Source organism: Sceloporus occidentalis, unplaced genomic scaffold (genome assembly GCF_023333645.1).
Source record: "Sceloporus occidentalis isolate IW3139 unplaced genomic scaffold, rSceOcc1.0.p SCAF_3, whole genome shotgun sequence".
Classification (NCBI taxonomy): domain Eukaryota; kingdom Metazoa; phylum Chordata; class Lepidosauria; order Squamata; family Phrynosomatidae; genus Sceloporus; species Sceloporus occidentalis.
The window spans coordinates 105,133,890-105,156,247 of record NW_028316983.1 but is presented as its reverse complement, the minus strand read 5'-3'; the positions used below and the strand labels follow the sequence as shown (position 1 = coordinate 105,156,247).

The 22,358-nt window shown below is 42.9% G+C and overlaps 2 protein-coding genes across 4 annotated transcripts in view; one reads left to right on the top strand and one right to left on the bottom strand.

Annotated features, from left to right (window-relative positions):
* Positions 1-2,916, bottom strand: part of LOC149316535 (zinc transporter 7) — a 40,586-nt gene extending 37,670 nt beyond the window's left edge. The window contains exons 1-2 of one of the 2 annotated variants that reach the window (XM_089515769.1): positions 2,709-2,916; positions 1,186-1,287 (exon numbers count right to left, since the gene is read on the bottom strand). In XM_089515769.1, coding sequence (XP_089371895.1) covers positions 1,186-1,287; positions 2,709-2,788 — 182 coding nt within the window. In that variant the 5' untranslated portion in view covers positions 2,789-2,916. Of the gene's footprint in view, positions 1-1,185; positions 1,288-2,708 lie in introns of those variants that run through there. The other variant, XM_089515770.1, reaches the window with a different exon arrangement.
* A 5,464-nt stretch (positions 2,917-8,380) lies between these two features.
* On the top strand, positions 8,381-21,497 carry LOC149316534 (exostosin-like 2). Of its 2 annotated transcripts, none has more exons than XM_089515767.1 (5): positions 8,381-8,610; positions 11,030-11,104; positions 15,238-15,665; positions 17,162-17,232; positions 18,579-21,497. In XM_089515767.1, exons 2-5 carry the CDS (start codon positions 11,100-11,102, stop codon positions 19,068-19,070), a joined length of 996 nt encoding a protein of 331 aa, XP_089371893.1. In that variant the 5' UTR covers positions 8,381-8,610; positions 11,030-11,099; the 3' UTR covers positions 19,071-21,497. The 2 variants fall into 2 exon arrangements, with proteins under 2 accessions (XP_089371893.1, XP_089371894.1); XM_089515768.1 differs by having other exon boundaries at positions 10,974-11,104.
* Positions 21,498-22,358: the final 861 nt, after the last annotated feature.

Genomic DNA, 22,358 nt, shown 5'->3' with positions numbered 1-22,358 from the left:
GTTGATAAAGAATCTGTGGATATGGAGGGCTGACTGTATCAAACTTGTGGTTTCCACATCAGACAGTCAGCCAAATATGCCAACCACAACTGAAAGTAGTCTCATATTAAGAGTCAAAATGTGTAAGAAAGATATAAACGCCTGTATATTCAATAAAATCAGTAAATTTACAACTACATCATAAGTCACACATCAATTCAAATTTCCAAGAAGTAGAAGCACTCAGGAAAATTAGGTCACATACTGATGTTTGGCCTTAAGCAAGTTCCAGTATACAGCATGTGAACAGTGAAGGGAGAAATGAGCAACTACAGCGGGTGACTTTGTGGCAAGCTGTGCCACCAACTTCTGGCCAAATGTCATAATGGGAAATGAATTTCCAGTTTCAAGTAGAGCCACTTCCATGGGTTTGATGAAGTAATGGTAAACTGTCAAGCTTTCATTGCCCTGCATCACTATAGATCTTCTCTTTGCCATGCATCATTATACATCTTATCTTACGTATAGCAAGTACACTTCAGCTGACCTTGCAAATTTTATAAATTAAACTAATTATAACAATAAATTATAACTCCTGCAGAGTACCTTTTTTATCTTGAGTATACTTATCTGTACTATTTTGTTTTATTCTGCAGTGTGTGTGTGTGTGTGTGTGTGTGTGTTTGTTTAAACTGCATTTTATATTAGTGGAAAAGTTATAAATGTTTTATTCTGTAACTGTTTGTAAAGCACCCGTACATGGAAGAAACTATATAATCAAACAACAAGAGCAATAATAATAACTTTCCTCAATATAGACTCCTCCAACTCTGTCCAAACCTTAATTTGTTTTCCTTTCTTGAAGTGTAAAATCTACCTTTAACACTATGGGTTTGCAAGACTGATCTTCTAAATGAAAAAAGCAACAACCAATAATTGCTCCAGGAAGGCATGTATGTATAAGACAGCCCAAGCCAAATCCCTTCCTTCCACCCCACTTTCTAACCCGAAAGGCCGGATGACTTTCCCAGCCACCATCATCACACCCTGAACTGGAGAGCTTCCTCCTCAGCAGAGGCCAGAGTGAGAGACGTGGCAACACCAGCGGAGCTGAACTTGACATTCAGCTGGGAAGCGCCGCCTCTTTCCTTGGCCTGGCCTCTCCAAGTTTCCCTCCCATGCTCCCCTGGCCTTCCTCCCAAGTACCTGTTGCTCCAGATGCCATACAGCAGCTCCACGAAAGCAAAGGAGAGGTTGAGGCAGAGGAAAAAGAAGAGGTTGCGGGACGTCTTGTCTGATAAGATTGACCTAGAAGTGGAGGAGAGAAGAAAGTTCAAAGGAAGAGATGAAAGCTCAAAGGAAGCAATGGTGGCTTTTTTTTCCTCCTCTGGGAGAAGATGCTAAAAAAGACACTAATAGCACCCAGCTCTCCTCACCTACCCAATTACCTGTATCATTATGTGCTTTCAGGTCATCTCTGGAGACCTGGGTTCAAATCCCAGCTCGGCCATGTAAACCCACTGGGCGACCTTGGACAAGTCACACTCTCTCATCCTCAGGGCAAATTACCTCTGAACAAATCTTACCCAAAAAAACCACACGATAGGTTCGCCTTAGGGTTGCCATAAGTGGAAAACGACTTTAAGGTACACAACAACAACAACAACAACATCAGTCCAGTATTCCCACAGCAGGGTTCCTGGTGTGAGAGAAATGTGTGCACAGGAGGCATATGCATGCTCACAAGACCCCCTTTCCTAGCTTTGAGGCAGACTCTCCAAGGGGTTGCAAGGGCAAATTGGACGTCTACCTGCACAATCTCCACACAGGTATACACACGTTACACACATGTGTTGCATCCTAGGAAACATCCTGGTTTTCTTCATGGTCCCTTTCCCCAATTCCCAAATGACTCCAACATTTGCTCCTAAGGCCACCATCCCTCCCTCCAGCCCACCCTTTCCTTCAAGGAGACCATCCCAGGGGGCTACTGGAGGGTCCTGCTCCTCTCACACATTCCTGGACCCTCCTCTTTCCCCAAATAGCCAGTCTCCCCCCAACTCCAGCCTTAGGCAACCCCCCCCCCCCATCCACCCCTCCTCAGGGGGACCAGGCACGTCCTCCTTTCCCAGGACACGTCCTCCATTTCATCCTTCAATCCAGGAGGGATTCCAAAAGGGAGGACATGCTCTGGATGCATGCAGGGCATGTCCTTCATTTGGAGCAGGACTGAGAAGCATGGGTTTTCTATTTCCACGAGTGCTTTCATCTCAAGATAACGAGTCATATCCTCCATTTCCAGGACACATCCTCCATTTCAGCTTTCAGTCCAGGAGGGGTTCCCAAATGGTCCTCCATTTTGAAGCAGGGCTCTTCTATTTCTAGGAGTGTTTCCAGCTCAGACACGTCCTCCATTTCCAGGACACACCCTCCATTTCATCCTTCAGCCCAGGAAGGGGAGGGGGTCCCAAAAGATCCTCCATTTTGAACTGAGAAGCATGGATTTCCTATTTCCTATTTCTAGGAAGATAACCAGGCACGTCCTCCATTTCATCCTTCAGTCCAGGAGAGGTTCCAGAGAGAGTCCATTTTGGGCAGGACTGAGAAGCAGGAATGTTGCATTCATTCCTATGAGAGGGGGGCTCCTTCCCTTTATCTCTTTCCCCCTTCCTTCCTTCCTTCCTTCCTTCCTTCCTTCCTTCCAACCCTTGCCTTGCCTTCTCCCTCACCTGAACCACCCGGAGACCTTATGGAGCAGGTTCAGCCTGGGCGGCTTGTACTCATCGTCCTTGATGGACAGGGGCAGCATCTTCTTCCCGGGCGAGGAGGGCCTGCCTGGGCCTGGCCTGAGTCTGGTCCTCCTTGGCCCTGGAGGGCGAGAAGAAAGCCGGCCTCCTCCTCTTCCTCCTCCTCCCGCAGACACTTCCCAACCGGGGCCCAGGCCTTGTTCCTAGTGAGGCTGCGCAATGCCAGGGAAAGGAGGAGGAGGAGGAGGAGAGGCCTAGTAGTAGTAGTGACTAGGCCCTGCTTCCTGAACCCTGACTGAGGGGGAAATGATGATGATGGCAGCAGAGGCCTCGCGCCTTTATTGGGGGCCCAGAGGCATAACCCACATTATATGGTCCCAAAACACGCTGCAGAAATAAACAATCCAGTTTTAAACCCTTTTTTTAAAAAAACTGCCCTAGGGAATCCTGGGAACTGTAGTTTTGGTGAGACATTGAGCCTTCTCTGTCAGAGAGCTCTGGTGCCACAATGAACTACAGTCCCCAGGATTCCTTAGCATTGAGCCAGGGCACTTAAAGCCGTGTCAGACTGGGTTGTTTCTGCAGTGTGGGTTAGACCTAAGATTCAGTGGGCAGGCATGAGATTTAATTTGAGCTATAGTTAGAGAGTGTGTGTGTGTATAGTTAAAGCAGGTTCAAAACTGGATTGCTTCTGCAGTGTGAATTGGACCTAAAATTCAATAAACGGCCATGAAATTTAATCTGAGCTTTAGTTATAATACACACACACACATATACAGATATATATACACACACACATATAGCTTTTTACAGAGAGAGAAAGAGAGAATTATAATTTAGGGAGTGAGAGAGTTTATAGTTAAAGCGGGCTCAAAACTCGATTATTTCTACATTGTGAATTGAACCTAAAATTCAATGAACAGGCATAAAATGTAATCTCAGCTATAATATGTATATATATATATATATAGAGAGAGAGAGAGAGAGAGAGTTATAATATATATATATATATATACACACACACACACACACACACACACACACAGTTATAGTTTAGAGAGAGAGAGTTTATAGTTAAATTGGGCTCAAAACTGGATTATATATAATTTATTCCCAGGATAGTGGTTCTTTAATCATGATGTGTGTGAAAACGTTAATCACAATTGTGCAATTGTCACTGTTTAAACCCTCAATTTTTCCTGTATATTCCATTATTTTTCCTATACAGTTTACACACATAGTCTGAAGGTAATTTTATATACAATATTTAAAATACAGTAATGTGCAAGAAACAAAAATCGTGTACACTGAACCATCAGAAGGCAAAGATGTTGCTATCTCAGCCACCTAGCTGAGAAATCCAATCTTGGGTTTTGGAGTATTTCAGATTTCGGAATTCCAGATGAGGGAGACTCAACCTGAACAGACAGACCTCAGTCAACAAAGCCTCTGACAGAGAAACTAATTCTTATAAAGCTTTTTTATGCCCAGCCAACCCTCCTTTTAGAGAGTCAGTGTGGTGTACTGGTTTGAGCATTGGACTATGACCCTGAAGATCAGGGTTCAATTCCCAGCTCAGCCATGGAAATCCACTGAATCTCAGTCCCAGAAAACCCTGTCATAGATTTGCCATAAGTCACAGATTGAAGGCACACAACAATCACTGCTCTTTTTTGTCACTGTACAGTTAGCCTTCCACATTTGCACTTGGACTTTATTTGCGGTTTTGATTAATATATTCTTTCTATAAATCTTCATCCAGTGCAAATCTGCTAGTTGACCATAGAGTTGTGCTGGAGAACCTAGATGTTCCTAGAGAAAACCCCTTTCTGGGCATTTGTAGGTCCTCCAGCATGATTCTATGATCAAATTCTGGCTGATATTGACCACAGACTTGCACTGCAGGACCTGGAGATTTCTAGAGAGGTGTTCTCTTAAGTAAAAAGAATAGTGTTGTGTTTTTTTATTTGTGGTTTTTCCACATTCACGGGGGTCCTTCACCCCTAACCCCAGTGAATGTGGAGGGACCACTTGTACTGTGTACAGCTGGAAGCAGAGTTTGCATTGGGAAGATGGTGAAGGAGGCTTTGAGAAATGCAGACTTTCAGTGTTGGGATATTGTTGCGTATCTAATAAACAATGCAGTACAGTTCAAGCTTGGAAAGAATGGGATTCTACTGTAGCCAATTCTACTTACAGTAGCTGTGAGTGCATCCCTACAATGGGCAAGGTGAACAGCAGCTGCCTCTAGAGTCCTTTACTGACCATGCATGAACAGCACTTGTTCAACATATGCAGAAAATATCATATGAAGAGCAGGGTTAGACTTGGAAGAAAGGCGAGTAAAGATAGGAGGAAGGAACACCAACAATATGCTGGCAATACCATAGACTTGGAACAATTACTGAGGAAGATCAAAGAAGAAAGTGCAAAGGCAGGCTTGCTGATGAACATAAAGAGGGGGGGAAATAATGACCGTGAAGGATCTACGTAAATTCACCCTAGACAATGAGGAAATCAGATAGTTCCCTGTGCCTTGGATCAAACATTGTTCAGAACAGAGACTGCAGCCAAGGAATAAGAAGACTAGGAATGGGAAGGGCGGCCATGAAAGAACTAGACAAGATCCTAAAGTGTAAAGATATAAAACTGAGAACTAAAGTTAGAGTCGTCCAAGGCATTATGGAGTTTATCACACGAAGGAGATCGGGGCTTTATCCCATGAATATCTCGGGGAAATTGCGTAATTACACAGAACAATTTCACACGAAGTCGCAGTTAAAGTGGTGTCTGTTATGTGCCTTCAAGTCATTTCCGACTTACAGCGACCCTAAGGAAACCCTATGATAGGGTTTTCTTGGCAAGTTTCCTTCAGAGGGGTTTGCCATTGCCATCCTCTGAGGCTGAGAGAGTGTGACTTGCAGTTTGACAGCACTTTAACGCCCCAAGCTCCATCCTACAGATGAATGGGATTTGTAGTTTTGTGAGGTACCAGTGTTCTCTGGTAAAGAAGGCTAAAGACCTTATAAAATTACAAACCCCAGTGTTGCATAGGTTGGAGCTAGAGCACTTAAAGTAGTGTCCAACTGCATTATTTTTACATTGTAGATGTACCCCCGTGTGGCACTTTAGATACCAACAGAATCCCAAGGAGCTCCTTTGTTCCTGTAATTAAAATTATCAAATTTGGGCTTTCCCCCCCCTTAATGCACTGATTTTAACCCCTCTCCTAAAAAACTTCGGTCTTCTAAAGTTTCTCTGCACAGCCCTTGAAAAGTGGCTGTATCTGCACTGCGGAACTAACACAGCTTGACACTGCTTTAACTGTCACGGCGCTATCCTATGTGACCCTGGGATTTGTAGTCTGTTGTGGCACCAGACTTTTCTGACAAAGAAGGCACAATATTTCAGAGGCCATTCACACTGCAGAAATGATTCAGTTTGACCACTTTAACTGCCATGGCTCAATGCTATGGAATTCTGGGAGCTGTAACTTTGTGAGGCATTTAGCCTTCTTTGTCAGAGGGAACTCTAGTGCCACAACAAACTACAAATCCCCAACACTGTGGAAGCTGTAGCTTTGTGGGGCATTTAGCCTTCTTTGTCAGAGGGAACTCTAGTGCCGCAACAAACTACAAATCCCCAACACCGTGGAAGCTCTAGCTTTGTGAGGCATTTAGCCTTCTTTGTCAGAGGGAACTCTAGTGCCACAACAAGAAACTACAAATCCCCAACACCGTGGAAGCTCTAGCTTTGTGGGGCATTTAGCCTTCTTTGTCAGAGGGAACTCTAGTGCCACAAGAAACTACAAATCCCCAACACCGTGGAAGCTCTAGCTTTGTGGGGCATTTAGCCTTCTTTGTCAGAGGGAACTCTAGTGCCACAACAAACTACAAATCCCCAACACCGTGGAAGCTCTAGCTTTGTGGGGCATTTAGCCTTCTTTGTCAGAGGGAACTCTAGTGCCACAACAAACTACAAATCCCCAACACCGTGGAAGCTCTAGCTTTGTGGGGCATTTAGCCTTCTCTCTCAGAGAGAGCTCTGGTGCCACAAGAAACTACAAATCCCCAACACCGTGGAAGCTCTAGCTTTGTGGGGCATTTAGCCTTCTTTGTCAGAGGGAACTCTAGTGCCACAACAAGAAACTACAAATCCCCAACACCGTGGAAGCTCTAGCTTTGTGGGGCATTTAGCCTTCTTTGTCAGAGGGAACTCTAGTGCCACAAGAAACTACAAATCCCCAACACCGTGGAAGCTCTAGCTTTGTGGGGCATTTAGCCTTCTTTGTCAGAGGGAACTCTAGTGCCACAACAAACTACAAATCCCCAACACCGTGGAAGCTCTAGCTTTGTGGGGCATTTAGCCTTCTTTGTCAGAGGGAACTCTAGTGCCACAACAAACTACAAATCCCCAACACCGCGGAAGCTCTAGCTTTGTGGGGCATTTAGCCTTCTCTCTCAGAGAGAGCTCTGGTGCCACAAGAAACTACAAATCCCCAACACCGTGGAAGCTCTAGCTTTGTGGGGCATTTAGCCTTCTCTCTCAGAGAGAGCTCTGGTGCCACAAGAAACTACAAATCCCCAACACCGTGGAAGCTCTAGCTTTGTGGGGCATTTAGCCTTCTCTCTCAAAGAGAGCTCTGGTGCCACAAGAAACTACAAATCCCCAACACCGTGGAAGCTCTAGCTTTGTGGGGCATTTAGCCTTCTCTCTCAGAGAGAGCTCTGGTGCCACAAGAAACTACAAATCCCCAACACCGTGGAAGCTCTAGCTTTGTGGGGCATTTAGCCTTCTCTCTCAGAGAGAGCTCTGGTGCCACAAGAAACTACAAATCCCCAACACCGTGGAAGCTCTAGCTTTGTGGGGCATTTAGCCTTCTCTCTCAAAGAGAGCTCTGGTGCCACAAGAAACTACAAATCCCCAACACCGTGGAAGCTCTAGCTTTGTGGGGCATTTAGCCTTCTCTCTCAGAGAGAGCTCTGGTGCCACAAGAAACTACAAATCCCCAACACCGTGGAAGCTCTAGCTTTGTGGGGCATTTATTTAGCCTTCTCTCTCAGAGAGAGCTCTGGTGCCACAAGAAACTACAAATCCCCAACACCGTGGAAGCTCTAGCTTTGTGGGGCATTTAGCCTTCTCTCTCAGAGAGAGCTCTGGTGCCACAAGAAACTACAAATCCCCAACACCGTGGAAGCTCTAGCTTTGTGGGGCATTTAGCCTTCTCTCTCAGAGAGAGCTCTGGTGCCACAAGAAACTACAAATCCCCAACACCGTGGAAGCTCTAGCTTTGTGGGGCATTTATTTAGCCTTCTCTCTCAGAGAGAGCTCTGGTGCCACAAGAAACTACAAATCCCCAACACCGTGGAAGCTCTAGCTTTGTGGGGCATTTAGCCTTCTCTCTCAGAGAGAGCTCTGGTGCCACAAGAAACTACAAATCCCCAACACCGTGGAAGCTCTAGCTTTGTGGGGCATTTATTTAGCCTTCTCTCTCAGAGAGAGCTCTGGTGCCACAATGAGCTCCCAATGCATCCCGCAGCACTGAGCCAAAGGCAGGTTAAAGCGGTGCCCAAGCGCATTATTCCTGCAGTGTGGATGAGCCAATGGAGTGTGAGGGCAAGGCAAGCAAAGGGTGGGCGGCCTTTCCTTCCCAGCATCCTGGGAGCCTGGAGGAAGAGGAGGAGCCCTGGCCTTAATCCCCCAGGAAGGAGGGAAGGGGCCATTGGTTCATCATCATCATCATCACCCTGCTTTCCCTCCCTAGTCTCGCCTTGCCATGGCTGCCTCCGGCTGCAGATGAGCCAAGCGGGGCAGCATCCCTGCTTTTGACCCAGAGGGCATGTGGGTGGTGTGAATTCGCACCCAGATCCCAAGGCTGCAGAAGGTAAGGAGCCCAGGCCGCAAAAAGAGAGGCGCCTTCCCCCCCTGTTTTTGCACGTATCCGCACTGCACAGATAGCCCACTTCGACACCGCTTTATCAGCCATGGCTGCAAAATCCTAGGATTTGCCTATAAATAATTCACAGTCAGGGTGACCATATGTCCTCATAACCTCAAAGGAGGACCAGGCATTGCAGAAACTGAGGACCTAGGGAAAATAATGGAGGACATAGAAAAGCTAAGGAAAAAAAAACACTCATGTAAATCAATGCTTAGTCTTAGTCATGCTCAAAGTGGAGGGCATTTTGGAATTGCTCCTGGACAGGGCTGTGGAAATGGAGGACCTGCCCTGGAAAAGGAGGACGCCTGGTCACCCTGCTCTGCAAATCCTGGCCTTCCATAGCAAGAGCCTTGGCAGGGAAAGCGGTCTCAAACTGGATTGTTTCTGCATTTTTTCTTAAATGAAAGACAAATATTAATGCTGCAGCATCATGTGAAGGTTTCGTAATGCAAGATGATAGTCTGCATGTTCAATTTTGCACTGACATAGGATCGGTTGCTTATAGGATCAGGCAAACTCTGGGTGTCAAGGAGCATCACTGGATTGTGCTGTGCAAACATCTTTATACACACACACACACACAAGGGTTAAGGTTGCTTGTAACCCTCATAAATCCTAAAAAAATTCTAGCAGGTTTAGAGCTCTGCTTTGCACCAGATTTTGTCATAGGATTTTTGTTAAAAAGGAGAGTTGATGGCTATTGCTTTTTTGAGATCTTCCACATAACAGTTGATACTTCTGCACCTATTAGGATCTCCTGCTTGGGATCTTGAAGCTGATCTTTTTTGCATTTGGAACAATTCCCGGTGAGATCTGTGGGCCTTTGCTCAATGCACAGTATTTGGGCTGTACTGATAACAAAGGTCCAGAACACACTGTAGAAATAATCCAGTTTGAGACCACTTTAACTGCCCTGGTTCATTACTAGGTGATTCTGGGAACTGTAGTTCTGTGAGACATTTAGCCTTCTCAGACAGAGAGAACTGTGGTGCCACGATAAACTACAATTCCCAGGATTTCCTAGCACCAAGCAAGGGCAGTTAAAGATATAAAATATATCTCAAATGGGATTATTTCCTGTAATGTGTTTTGGTCCGAAGATACTTGAATCATGATTCTGTACAATCTTGTATCGAAATATATTCCAAAGTGGCTAGGATTTTACTGAATAGGCTGGTCACAGAGCAACCTCTTTCACCTCAGATTTGCCTAAGATTATACAAAAATCAGGGGCAAAAGAAAAACCCAACCTAAGTCACAGTCTGTGCACATGTCTGTCTGTCTTCAAATCGCATGTTGAAGTCTGGAGACCAAACAAATTTCATAGAGACATTCAGGGGAAGTTTGCCATTGCCTTTCTCTGAAATATAACCCACAGCAGATGGTGTTCCCCATCCAAGTGTTCCCTACATCTGATCTTGCCTAGCTTCCAAGATAAAATTACATCAGCTGCATCTGCATTGTAGAAATAATCCTGTTTGATACCACTTTATAATCACGATTCAATTCTGGGAACAGTAGTTTGTGGTGATGCCAGAGCAAAGCACCACAGTCTACAAATCCTAGAATTCCATCACATTGAGCCATGGCAGTTAAAGTGGTATCAAACCAGATTATTTCTGCCATGCGGATGCAGCCCCATTGTGCTTTTCAAGTCCTGGTCTACTGTCTGCATAACCATGGTGTGTGAGAGAGATTCTAGTTTATATTAAAATGAGAATCATTCCACATCCACTGATCTCAGGATAAGCATAAAAGAATGTCATTCAGTAAAGAACAAGCAGCTGAGAAAGATGCATGGAAAGAGAGAAAGATAGCATAGCATTGTTTTAGGGCTGACTGTAACTGTACAGTAAGACTGCAATTCCACACTTCCCTACATGGAAATAAGTCTCACCATATTTTGAAGTGCAGAGGCTGGAGCACCTGAGCACCCTCTATGTGGATTCTGAAATTGGAGGGACCCCACCCAAAGTTGCCTGCAGCCTAGTAGAAAAGAAAATGCACTCCGCAAGCTACTCAGATCCCTATTTTCTTGCCTCTAGTAGCTGCAAAGCACCTTCTCTTGGCTTCTAAAATCCCTATTTTCCTGCAGTTAGTAGCAAAATTAAAATAGCTATCGGAGTAGCCACCATGACTACCACTGCCCTGCAGTGATCTTTGGATCTCTATTGTCAGGCTTGGGAATATTTAAGGCTTCCTGGCCCTCCACACTAAAAAGTGTGTATCACAGGGAATTGGACAGTACTGCACTCACTTTAGCAAATCTCCTTGGTAAATGTTTTAGCTAAATGCTTTTCTATTAGTTTATTTTCTAGTGGGATTGTGAAAGTGTGTAACTGTGAATGACTTCATCTTCCAGCTGAGGAAAAAAAATATCTGTTAAACATAGAGTTCCCTGGCACACTAATAATCAACCTTCCAGTGAAGGGATGAGGTGAGTTCTTGTATAAAATGAATTCCTCTCTTGTTTTTTTTTTGTTTCTTTGTTTGTTTTGATACTTGCTTTTTAAAGAAATTAAATTACTGTCTGTGGCCTGTTACAGACTGCCAAAATAAAGCTGCTTCGGGTCTCTTTGGAGGTATGCTGTTTAAATGATGCATGCACCCTAAGAATCCAGAAGCTGCACCAAAGCTGCACTCCAATGCTCAGGAATGGAGTGTGGCTTTGGCGCGGCCTCTGGACTCTTAGGACCCATGCATCATTTAAATAGCATACAGTGGTACCTCGGGATACGAATTACCCAGGTTACGAAATTTTCAGGATACGAAAAAAATTAATTTAAAAAAACTGTTTCGGGTTAAGAAAGTTTTTTCGGGTTACGAAAAAACTTTTGGTGCTTTTCGGCGCGATTTCGCACCAAAAAGCGGCTTTTCCCCATTAGCGCCTATGGGGATTCGGCTTGCGAAAGCCTTTCGGGTTACGAAATTGACAGCGGAACGAATTAATTTCGTAACCCGAGGCACCACTGTACTTCCAAAGAGACCCGAAGCAGCTTTATTTTGGCAGTCTGTAACAGGCCTGTGTTTCTAATTCCTAAAGGAAAAAAGGTGTTGGTTTAAACATTTAAGTGTTATAAAATGTTATCGCTGTTTGGCTAGCTGCGTAGAGAAATTTGAAATCTATTACTGAACTGTGGTTTGCTTTGAGTTTCAGTGTATGCATCACTTTATCTCTGTCTGTGTATGTATTTAAGAAACCTAAGTTCCGAAACAAAATTCTGCGATCCATATTTCCTTATGAGTCTCTATGACTCTAAAGGAGTAACCCACAAATCCCTATTTTGAGAAAATTTCTAAAGCCCATTGTGACATCAATGGTGTGAATGGGTCTGCTTCATTTAAAACTCATAGGAAAAGAACACATGGCACTAGTTAAGTTTTAATGGGTATACTGTGTGTAAGAAATCTCCTAAGAAATCACCAGCAAAGAGCTGCCTGAAGCTCATTTTTATTTTTATTTTTTTTATTTTTTAGTCTTCATATGGTTTCTAAAGTCTAGCTTTACTTTCTGTTTAGCCAGGGTGCTGGAACTGAAACCCCCAGGCTACATGCAATCCCAGTCCTTTTTTTGCCTCCAAGCCTTTCCAATACTCCTGGATGCCCCCATAGTTTATGGGGAATGTGTTAAAATTGCTACTTGCAATTTCACTTTTGTTGTTGTTGTGTGCCTTCATATCGTTTCCACTTAAGGTGACCCTAAAGCCAAGAAAACAGGGATTTCTTGGCAAGTTTCTTTAGAGGGTAGGTTGCCATTGCCATCCTCTGAGGCTAAGATAGTGTGACTTGCCCAAGGTCATACACTGGGTTTACATGACCAACCCTGGATTTGAACCATGGTCTCCAAATCCATAGTCCAGTATTCAAACCACTACACCACGCTGGCTCACTGTAAACATGCTTAATCCTTGAAACCTTGAAAAATAGTCAAAATCAGCTAAAAAATCCAGAAGTGAGAACTGGGAGTAGACTACCAGTCACTTCTGGGATGGATTTTCAGTGGGAAAGTCAGTGACAGGGCTGTCACAGGATGAAAATTGTTCCCCACCCCTTTGCCCACATGTTGTGCATAGACTCTTCCATCTGATATTCTCAAATGCCAAACTGTCTGCTGATAGAAAAGAGATTACAACAACCATGGTGTCTGATACTCTGCAGTAGCACTTGTTTGTGGATATGCAGTACTGGTTCTGTCTTGAAGCAGATAGAGATGGCTGGCTTAAGCAAAGATTTGGGTTTTATGAAAAACTAGCAGATTGTGAGTGAGTTCCTTCAGTTTAAGGGATATGGTGGCTTAGTGGTTAAAATGCCAATTCTGATGATCGGAAGGTTGGCAGTTCGAGGCCCAAGTGTTGCATGATAGGGTGAGCTCCTGTCACTAGTCCCAGCTTCTGCCAACCTAGCAGTTTGAAAGCATACAAATGCAAGTACATAGTTATCACTTCAATGGGACAGTAACAGCACTCGATGTAGTCATGCTGGCCACATGACTACCAGAGCAATCCTCAGACAACGCTGGCTCTTCGGCTTAGTAATGGAGATGAGCACCACCCCCTGTAGTTGGTTACAACTAGACATTCATGTCAAGGGACTGCCTTTACCTTTTCCTTCAGTTTGTTATGGCTGTATTTTTACTATAAGAGGTGGGGAGAGGTACTTGTGGAAATTTTCTGCCTCATGTGCCAAAATAGGTCCAGTGCCCCTTGACTTAGGTGAGTGAGGGCACCACTGGCTCCTCTACCTCCGTCAGCAAAATGTCTTGGGTTGGTCTTGGACATAAGTTAGTAAGTGAAGGAGCTCCATCTACATGCTATTTCTTCCACTGGACTTAGGTGTGTGGTCCTGCCTTCAACTCATCTGTCAACTTATGGGGATCCCATAAATTTCATAGGATTTTTTTAGGCAAGGAATACTCAGAGGTGGTTTTGCCAGTTTCTTCCTCTGCAATATAGCCCACAGCTCACATACTTACACATACATGGAGCCAGCATGGTGTAGTTGTTTAGGTGTTGAGCTATGACTCTGGAGACTGGGGTATGATTCCTCTCTCAGCCATGAACCCCACTGGTGACCATGGGCAAGTCACACTCTCTCAGCCTTGGGAAGGCAATGGCAAACGTCCTCTGAACAAATCTTGTCAACAAAACCCCATGATAGGTCTGCCTTAGGGTCACCATAAATCAGAAAGGACTTGTTGGCACACAACAGCAAGTGTGTGTGTGTGTGTAGAGAGAGAGAGAGAGAGAGAGAGAGAGAGAGAGACCTCACATTAAGTAGAAAGTGATGAGAACATCTGCCATTTTCAGCTGAGGCTTTGTATTTGCAGACCCCACCACATCACACTTTTGGAATTATTATTTTAGACCTGATAATTACTATAATGCTGTGTTTTTTAGTCTTTGTCATGGAGAGGGTCTTCAGATTCCCTAGTCATAAGTAAAAGCTCTTAGCCTACCAAATACTGGGAGATTAGTAGGCTACTCTGGACTGGGTCTGCTGAGGTCTAAGAGTCATCTTAAGAATGGAACGGGATATGCATCATAAGGTTCTGTGTTTATCAAGCAGTATGAAACTTTATGAGTGGCTGGTCCTAGTATAAATACTGGGAGCCTGGTCCTTTGTTCTTGTGTCAAGTGACATATCATATCTGCTACACTAAAGACTCCAGCTCAGTCTGTTGACCCTGTGCTGGAAAATCAAGATTTGAATACAGCCATCCATATAGTTAAAGAGAGTGAGGTTGTTGCTTCAGATGGCAGATCCTGGGGGCAGCAGTGCCATTTCTTGGCCATTAAAGTGCACTATTGTCTTGGGTGCAGTGATAATGGGCCTGATGCATGCATCCTAAGAGGCCGGAAGCCACGCCAAAGCCATGCTCCAGTCCCAAGGCCTAGAGTGCAACTTCTGGCCTCTTAAGATGTGTGTATCATTTAAACAACATATCTCCAAAGTGACCCGAAGCAGCTTTATTTTGGCCTGTCTGTTCAGGCCCAAAGTTATCATTTTACCAAAGTTAAAGTAAGATACAACTGGCAGTACAGTTGGCTTCTCTATGTGGGAAAGGGAGAGGGTGCCATCATGTCTTTTACCCCACACAGCAAAGTATTTTGGGCACTTGAATGGAGTTTGGAAATACGACTTATTTTGTGCTATAATGGCCCAGGCCATGCCACTCCACTAACATGGCATTGTGGCTGAGGAAGTCTGAGAATTATAATTTTAAAAAAATGTTTCCAAGCTCTGTCCCTGAGTGACCCACAACCTTATTGTGACTCTTCTGTGTAAAATGATTGGCCTGCAGCCCTTTTGCAGTTACTGTATTTTCATATGATTAGACTGTATCTTTGATGCTGAGAAAGAAAAAGCAGTGGCTAAGCTTCTTATATTTGCCCTCATTGTCAACCATTTTGTGGTGCCAGCATGAGTTTTATGATCTTTTGCATGTTCTGCACCAACTCAGCAAAATCCATTTGACTTTAATAGGCCTTTGTTGGCTGAGGTTCATTTTGCATTTTGTAAGTAATGGTTATAATTGACTGATTTCCCCCCTCCTCTTTTTTTTAATTAAAGGTTTTATCATACCTGCAAGCTACCTGGAAGAATTATGGGGATCCGGCTACTTCACTTTTCCTCTGTTGTGATCCTTTTGTTGCTTCTGGTGGCAGGTGCCTTAACTGCTTTGCTGCCAAATATTAAGGAAGATAAAATGCTTACTCTGCGAAGGGAAAGAAAATCCCAGAGCCAGCCTGCCTCAGACTCATTTACACTCATTATGCAGACATACAATAGAACCGATTTGCTCTTGAAGCTTTTGAATCATTATCAAGCTGTCCCTCATTTGCACAAAGTGATTGTCATATGGAATAATGTTGGGGAGAAAACACCTGAGGAAACCTGGAACTCCCTGGGGCCACATCCTATCCCAGTTATCTTCAAAGTGCAAACAGCGAATCGCATGAGGAACAGGCTTCAGGTTTTCCCTGAGTTGGAAACAAAAGGTAATGCTCCCTCCCCATCCAACATGTATCATTATTGTTGCTACGATATTATTTTCATTTGTAGAGGATAATTATTATTGAGTGCTGTTTCACACAATAGACTACAAGCTAGTGACCATAGTGGTTGAGGGATCTTGGGAGTTGCAACTCAGTATAACTTTTCCAAACTCTATTCATCTGAAGACTGCAGTGCCTCCTACCAGCCAATAAATGGAAGGGGACTCTCCAGGGCTTCTGTTAGGGGCTTGCAGGCAGGGTTGGAAGCAGCATTAGGCTTCCATCAGACCCCAGTGGTGTCATCAGGGCATGGACAACTGCTCCCAACAGTGATTTATGGTGCAACAATCAGAAGCAGGACCTCTGTCATAACTGCTCATCCCACTGGAGATTGCTGGCAGGAGGTGGCTGAAAATGTTGTTCTGCTGTGCCCTGATCACCAGCAGAATAGACCTCTGTTGCTTGGTATGGCTGCTGGCTGTTAAGGTAGGTTTGGGGAGTCCGGCCACAGGATGACATATAGTTAAGTATCATTTTCTTGTCTGATGTAGGATCTTGTCCATTATAAGCTGCTAAAAATGCAACGGGCTTCCCTCCTTCTTCAAGATAGAGGTTTGCTTAGTCAGCGGTGAGTCAGAAACAAAGTGCTGTACTTAATTTTGAAAGGTCAGTGCTAGCCTAAGCTATAGATAATCTTTTTCTCCCCCCCCCCCCCCTCTTTTGAGATGGCAGGGAGCCACAGCCATCTCTTCTACTATAGCAGCACCTGCCATCTCTGTGATGGCCCTTCCTTCTACACACCGCAGCACTCTTCTTTCCTCACCTTCCTTAATGATGATTGCTAACAGCACCCCTTCTAAGACCCTTCACTACACTTGCTTCTAATTCATAGACCCTTCATATGTTTTGTACTACAATTCCCATTGGTCTTGTAATCTTTTACTATCTGAGAGTTTAAGTCCAAAATATCTCAAGGCTAAGAGGTTTGTTGTTTGTTTGATTGTTTTGTGTTCTGCCTTTCTCCCAGTATGGGACCCAAAGCAATTAAGGTGTTCCCCACTCTGTTATATCTACTATTTGTTACCTTTCAACTAACACATTTGTCACGTTTTCTTTGTGCTCTCAGTGAGTCCCCCATTGACTGTACCTCTGGCAACGCTCAGGCTTGACATTGCCTTTCCCATCTCCTCCATTGTTTATCTCAAGATAAGACCAAAGCTGGAATATTAAACATTTTTAGTAGGGATTTAAAACCTTAATAAAGAGAGCAAAGGAGGAACAGGGGAGCCATTGTGGAGCAAGATGCACAAAACAGAATAGGAACCTCATTTATGCCTCTCCAAATTATGATGTGTCTCTTGCTCCAAAAAGCAATGAGATTTTGTTTTCCAAGAAGATTGATCACAGTGAATATTTCTCCAATTTGTCATATCTCTTTTGCTCAGAAATGGTTTTTGTTTAATATGTGCACTCATCAAAATGTATTTTTCTCTGTTCAGCTGTTTTGATGATGGATGATGATACCCTAGTTAGTGCCTATGACCTAGTTTTCGCTTTCTCGATTTGGCAGGTAAGATTTGCACTCTGCTTCGCATACCTTGTTTAGTAGAAAGTATATTTGTGTCACAAAGTATTTATTTTAAAGCTGTATGTCCATGCAGATGTGCATAGGAGTCACAGTGAGACTTTTAAGTAAATATACTCATGTATAAGTTTAAGATATTACACCAAAAATTGACCCAAAATACATGGGTTAACGTATACATGGGTCAATATGGTAATGCCAGGCAGTGGAGGAGGAAGACAGTCAAACACCAAACGAACGGGTCCTTGAGCACATTAAACCTGAGCTCTCCCTGGAAACCAAGATGATCAAATAGGCTGTCAGACTCATTAGAAAAGACAATAATGCTTGGAAAGGTGGAGGGAAGCAGAAACAGAGGAAAACCACATGCCAAATGGATAAACTCGAGCAAGGAGGTCACAGGTCTGACCTTGCAGAACCTAAGGAGAGCAGTGGAGGACAGCAGGTCTTGGAGATGTCTTATCCACAGGGTCACCATGAGTCTGGGTTGACTTGAGGGCAATTAACAACAACAACAAAATATTCTCTTATTTACATGTATATAGGGTTGCATTTCTGCAACCAATTTGCAGCACATAATTTTAAAATTCCAAATAAATTGCAAGTGCTTATTAAAACTGCAACTTGACATAGTGAATATGTTTTAGATTATTGGGGAGAGAGGAAGCTCAACTGACAGAATATGGGTCAGAGGCATGTGTAACATCTACCAATGTACAAGACCATTTCGTAGATCTGTTGAAGCAGCCTCTGTCCACGTAAAGTATCTTCTCTCCACCAAGTTCAGTGTATCCATGTACATATGCCAAGGAATGCCTCTTTAACACTTCCTCCTTAGTCACTCGTGACAATATCATACAGTAAAGAGAAAGCTTTACATTTCACTTTAAAGATTGTGAACCAGAAGCAGGTCTTAAATTCTTCAGTAATTCAAGTAGGTGTCTTTGTATTTGTGCGATATTAAATAGGATTAAAATAGGAACATATACATTCTAATGATACATTTTCTGCTGACAAACTATGAGAAACCTTAGCAGCTGTTGAATCAGTTTTTAATTCAGATCAGGAAATGTAAATGATTCATGAGTATAAAGTATGAGTGCAAAGCTCCCCTACTGCTGTTATGGTTTTGTGAGGTATACATCTTAGAAAGTTTCATGAGAGGATGTTGTGCTAATTCATCTCTTTTTGATTGTACCCACAGTATAATGTTCAGTGTATTGCTACATCCATTGTATAAGTCATTATAGAATTTTGTGAATCTCGAGTAACATTCAACAAGGGCCCACCATGTGTGGATTTAAGAGTGTTTTGTGTTTTTTTGCCTACAGCAATTTCCAGATCAGATAGTGGGATTTGTTCCTAGAAAGCATGTACCCAGTCCTTCAGGGATATACAGCTATGGAAGCTTTGAACTGCAGAGTCCTGCCATCGGAAGTGGGGATCAGTATTCAATGATTCTAATTGGAGCAGCTTTCTTCAACAGTGAATACCTAGAACTCTTTCAAAAACAGCCTGAAGCTGTGCACGCCATGATAGATGAAACTCAAAATTGTGATGATATTGCCATGAACTTCCTAGTGGCCAAACATACTGGGAGGCCCTCAGGCATCTTTGTAAAGCCAGTAGATATCAGAAATTTAGAAAAAGAGAGTAACACTGGCTATTCCGGAATGTGGCATCGGCCTGAACACTTGCTCCAGAGGTCTTACTGCCTAAACAAATTGGTTAATATCTATGGCAACATGCCCTTAAAATACTCTAATGTAATGATTTCCCAGTTTGGTTTCCCAAACTATGCAAATCACAAGAATAAAATGTAGAAATGTACTGCAAGGTAATGCTTCAACCTGCTTCCCAGCAAACAAAGCAGAGAAGTAAGTAAGGGATCTGTAGGCTGTACATTATTTGGAGCTTGCTTCCGCAAAAGCTCTTTGGGGATGTGAGGTCTGGGTAAAGTGTTCCATCTCTGTGCTCAGCATGCAAAAGCGTCTTCAGTTGGCTTTGTCGCTCATCCCCATTTCAGTCAAACTAACGTACTTGCATGAAGACAAAACGTCCCTGAAATGCAGGTGCATTCACATGATCAGTGTTGCTAATACATCTCCTGCCAAAAAAGAACACCAACAAAAATATTTAGTACTAGCCCACTGATCTGCGTGTATTGATGTAAGTTACTTGTGACCTGAAAGAAGAACCATCTTTAAAATAACATTTTCCCTTGCAGTTCATAATTAATACTGACAATTTAGCTGACTGCAAGCCTACATGACACTTCATTCATGGTAAGTTCTGCCAATATCACTTTAATTTAACCCATTGGAAATAAGAAAGAAAGGATCTTGAGAGTATTTAGGAGCTGTGACTACATATGCAGTGAAATCATTCTCCCTGCAACAAGTTATAACAACAAATAAATAGTACAGCTAGATATTCAAAGCAAATGCACATAGCTTTTTTGTGGGTTTTTCGGGCTATGTGGCCATGTTCTAGAACATGGCCACATAGCCCAAAAAAACCCACAAAAAACTATGGATGCAGGCCATGAAAGCCTTCAACTTCACAAATGCACATATCTTTTGGTTTCTGCTCATAGGAAGAATTTGGCTTCCACTTCCTTGAATATATTCATTTGAACAACAGTTTGTTTGCATTTTGATAATTTTACTGTGCTTCTCAGGCCAAGAACTACACTGAATTGTTTTCTAATTCTGGCATAATTAGAAGACCTCTCCAGGCTTGTACTATGTGTACTTACACTTGCTGTTAATTCTGAAATATTCACTGTTTTCAAAAGTAGATACCATTTTCACCATGTATACTACTAGAGAAGGCTATGAAGTCAGGCTACTTTGGAATCTGCATATGGAAATTATAAAAGAAAAGCAAGGCACCTCAGGTCATCCAAATGTTTTGAATTTCATCTTCCATTAGTCCTAGCCAATGGTCATACATAATGGGAGTTGTAGTTCAGCTACTTCTGAAGTTTCTTCGTGTCATAAAGCAGGGGTAGGCAACATACAATCTACACTGTCTGCAGTCCCTTGGACTTTTGTCATTAAAACATGAAGAATCATATTCTAGGAAGTGTTGTTATCCTTTGGATCAGGGCATATCATCCCTGTACCCCTGGCGTTCTTTTTGCTTTGTTTGTTTTAAACCAGAAAAGGAGTTCTGGTTTTGGTAGGAAGGAGTGCTATGGCTTGTGGTGGATGTAGGGAGTAGAAAAATGGCCCCTTCAAAAACTGCCTAGTCTTGTCCTAAGACTAGGACAAGGCAACACAACACAGACAACAGAAGCAAGAGCAAAAACTTTGTTGTGTTCCAAGCTATTTTCTTCTCCATAGTCTGTTCACTGTGTGTATTCAAGGACTGCAGTCAAGCATCCAGTTAAGTGCATTCCTTCAGAACCTGAACCAGGGATCTGAAGGGCTGAAATTGTGCTTGGCTCAGAACATGGTCAGTGCTGGATTTATCCTTACATTGGCAATTTCCCCACCCCTATATACTACTTACATTTTAAATCCCCTCCCCTTTTAAATAAAATCTTACTGTTCAATGGGAATGTTCTATTTTTTAAAAAAAAAATACAGTACTTGAAAATTTCCAGCTGTGTGCATGATGATCACTTAACTGATCTAAAAGTTTAAGTATGCATAACTGTTGGATTGCAACCCGCCTCTGCAGTGTATCAGCTATGGGGTGAGGTGATGCAGCAAACAGTAGCTAGATCTGATTTGCACAAATATCCAACCGGCAATACATGGCAGATCTGTCAGGTGGGCTGCAAAAAATTTGTATCAAATATTTGTCAAGCAAAAATCAACCTGGTATCCAACTTCACTTTTTTATTTAATGTCACAAGTGTGCATTTGTTCAGCAGCATGTAAATATCTAAAACTGGCGGCTGATTGCTGCCTTCAAGAAAACAAATATTTAATGCTTTGCTCTGAAACGAGCTATCTTACCGTGTATTAAGGTGCCATATTTCCTACTTAAAAAACTAAGCATATTTTTATGTCTGCATTTTGTTTCTCCTGTATTCTGTTCAAGAAATAAGCTAAAAATATACTATGTTGAACATAATTTTGTTGTAGTATTCAGTGGCAACTGCCGATATGGCTGCCTAGTTCAGTTGTGTTTGATTCAGAATGTATTTTTCCCCAAGTCTTGTGTGTTTTGCTCTAGGGGGTTTATTTGTTTCTTCATCTTTATTTTCTTATAGAAAAGCTAATAAAGATGTGAAATGATGATATATATCCTGTGGTTTTTATATAACAGGAGTTCTATTAGACTGAGAACTCCTCTTGTCCTTTGTCTTAATGAACATCACAGAGGATACATCTGCACAGTAGAAGTAATGCAGTTTGACATCACTTTATCTGCTATAGCTCCAACCTACAGAATCCTGGGATTTGTAGCTTCATAGGTCTTTAGCCTTCTCTGCCAAAGAGTGCTGGTGCCTCACAAAACTACAAATCCCACAATTCTGTACAATGGTGTCATGGCAATTAAAATGGTGTCAAACTGGTATGTTTGCAGTTTGACACCTAACAAAAGCCATATCTCAAGTTGATATGCAAAACAAATAATATAAATGGAGACCAAATAGCTATAAAGTCATTTTTCTCAATTTCCTCTCTTGATAATCTGTTCCTATGTGTATTTTTTTTTCTCAGAGTGCCATATAACCACAATATTGAACTACTTCTGCAGTCAGAATCCCCATTGTGTCCACACTATTACCCCAAGGTACCCCAAGGATGTTTTAGCAGGTAGCCGAAAGAGCACCTCCAGTGCAGGAAACTAGCCATGCCATATACAGACCATATGTGGAGATCCTGCTGGCTCAGCATGGGGGAAGCTAAGGCACTTAACTTGGATAGATTAATTATGATCAGAATCTGCATAATCCCTTCACTGATAGGAATGATGGTGGGTGATAGACTTTGGGCTTACACATGAATACTGAGGAGGGAGCAAGCTTGTTTTCTGCTGCTCCAAAACACAGGACCCGGTGCAATGGATGCAAGCTCCAGGAAAAGAGAGTCCACCTCAACATTAGGAGGAACTTCCTGACAGTAAGGGCTGTTCAACAGTGGAACACATTC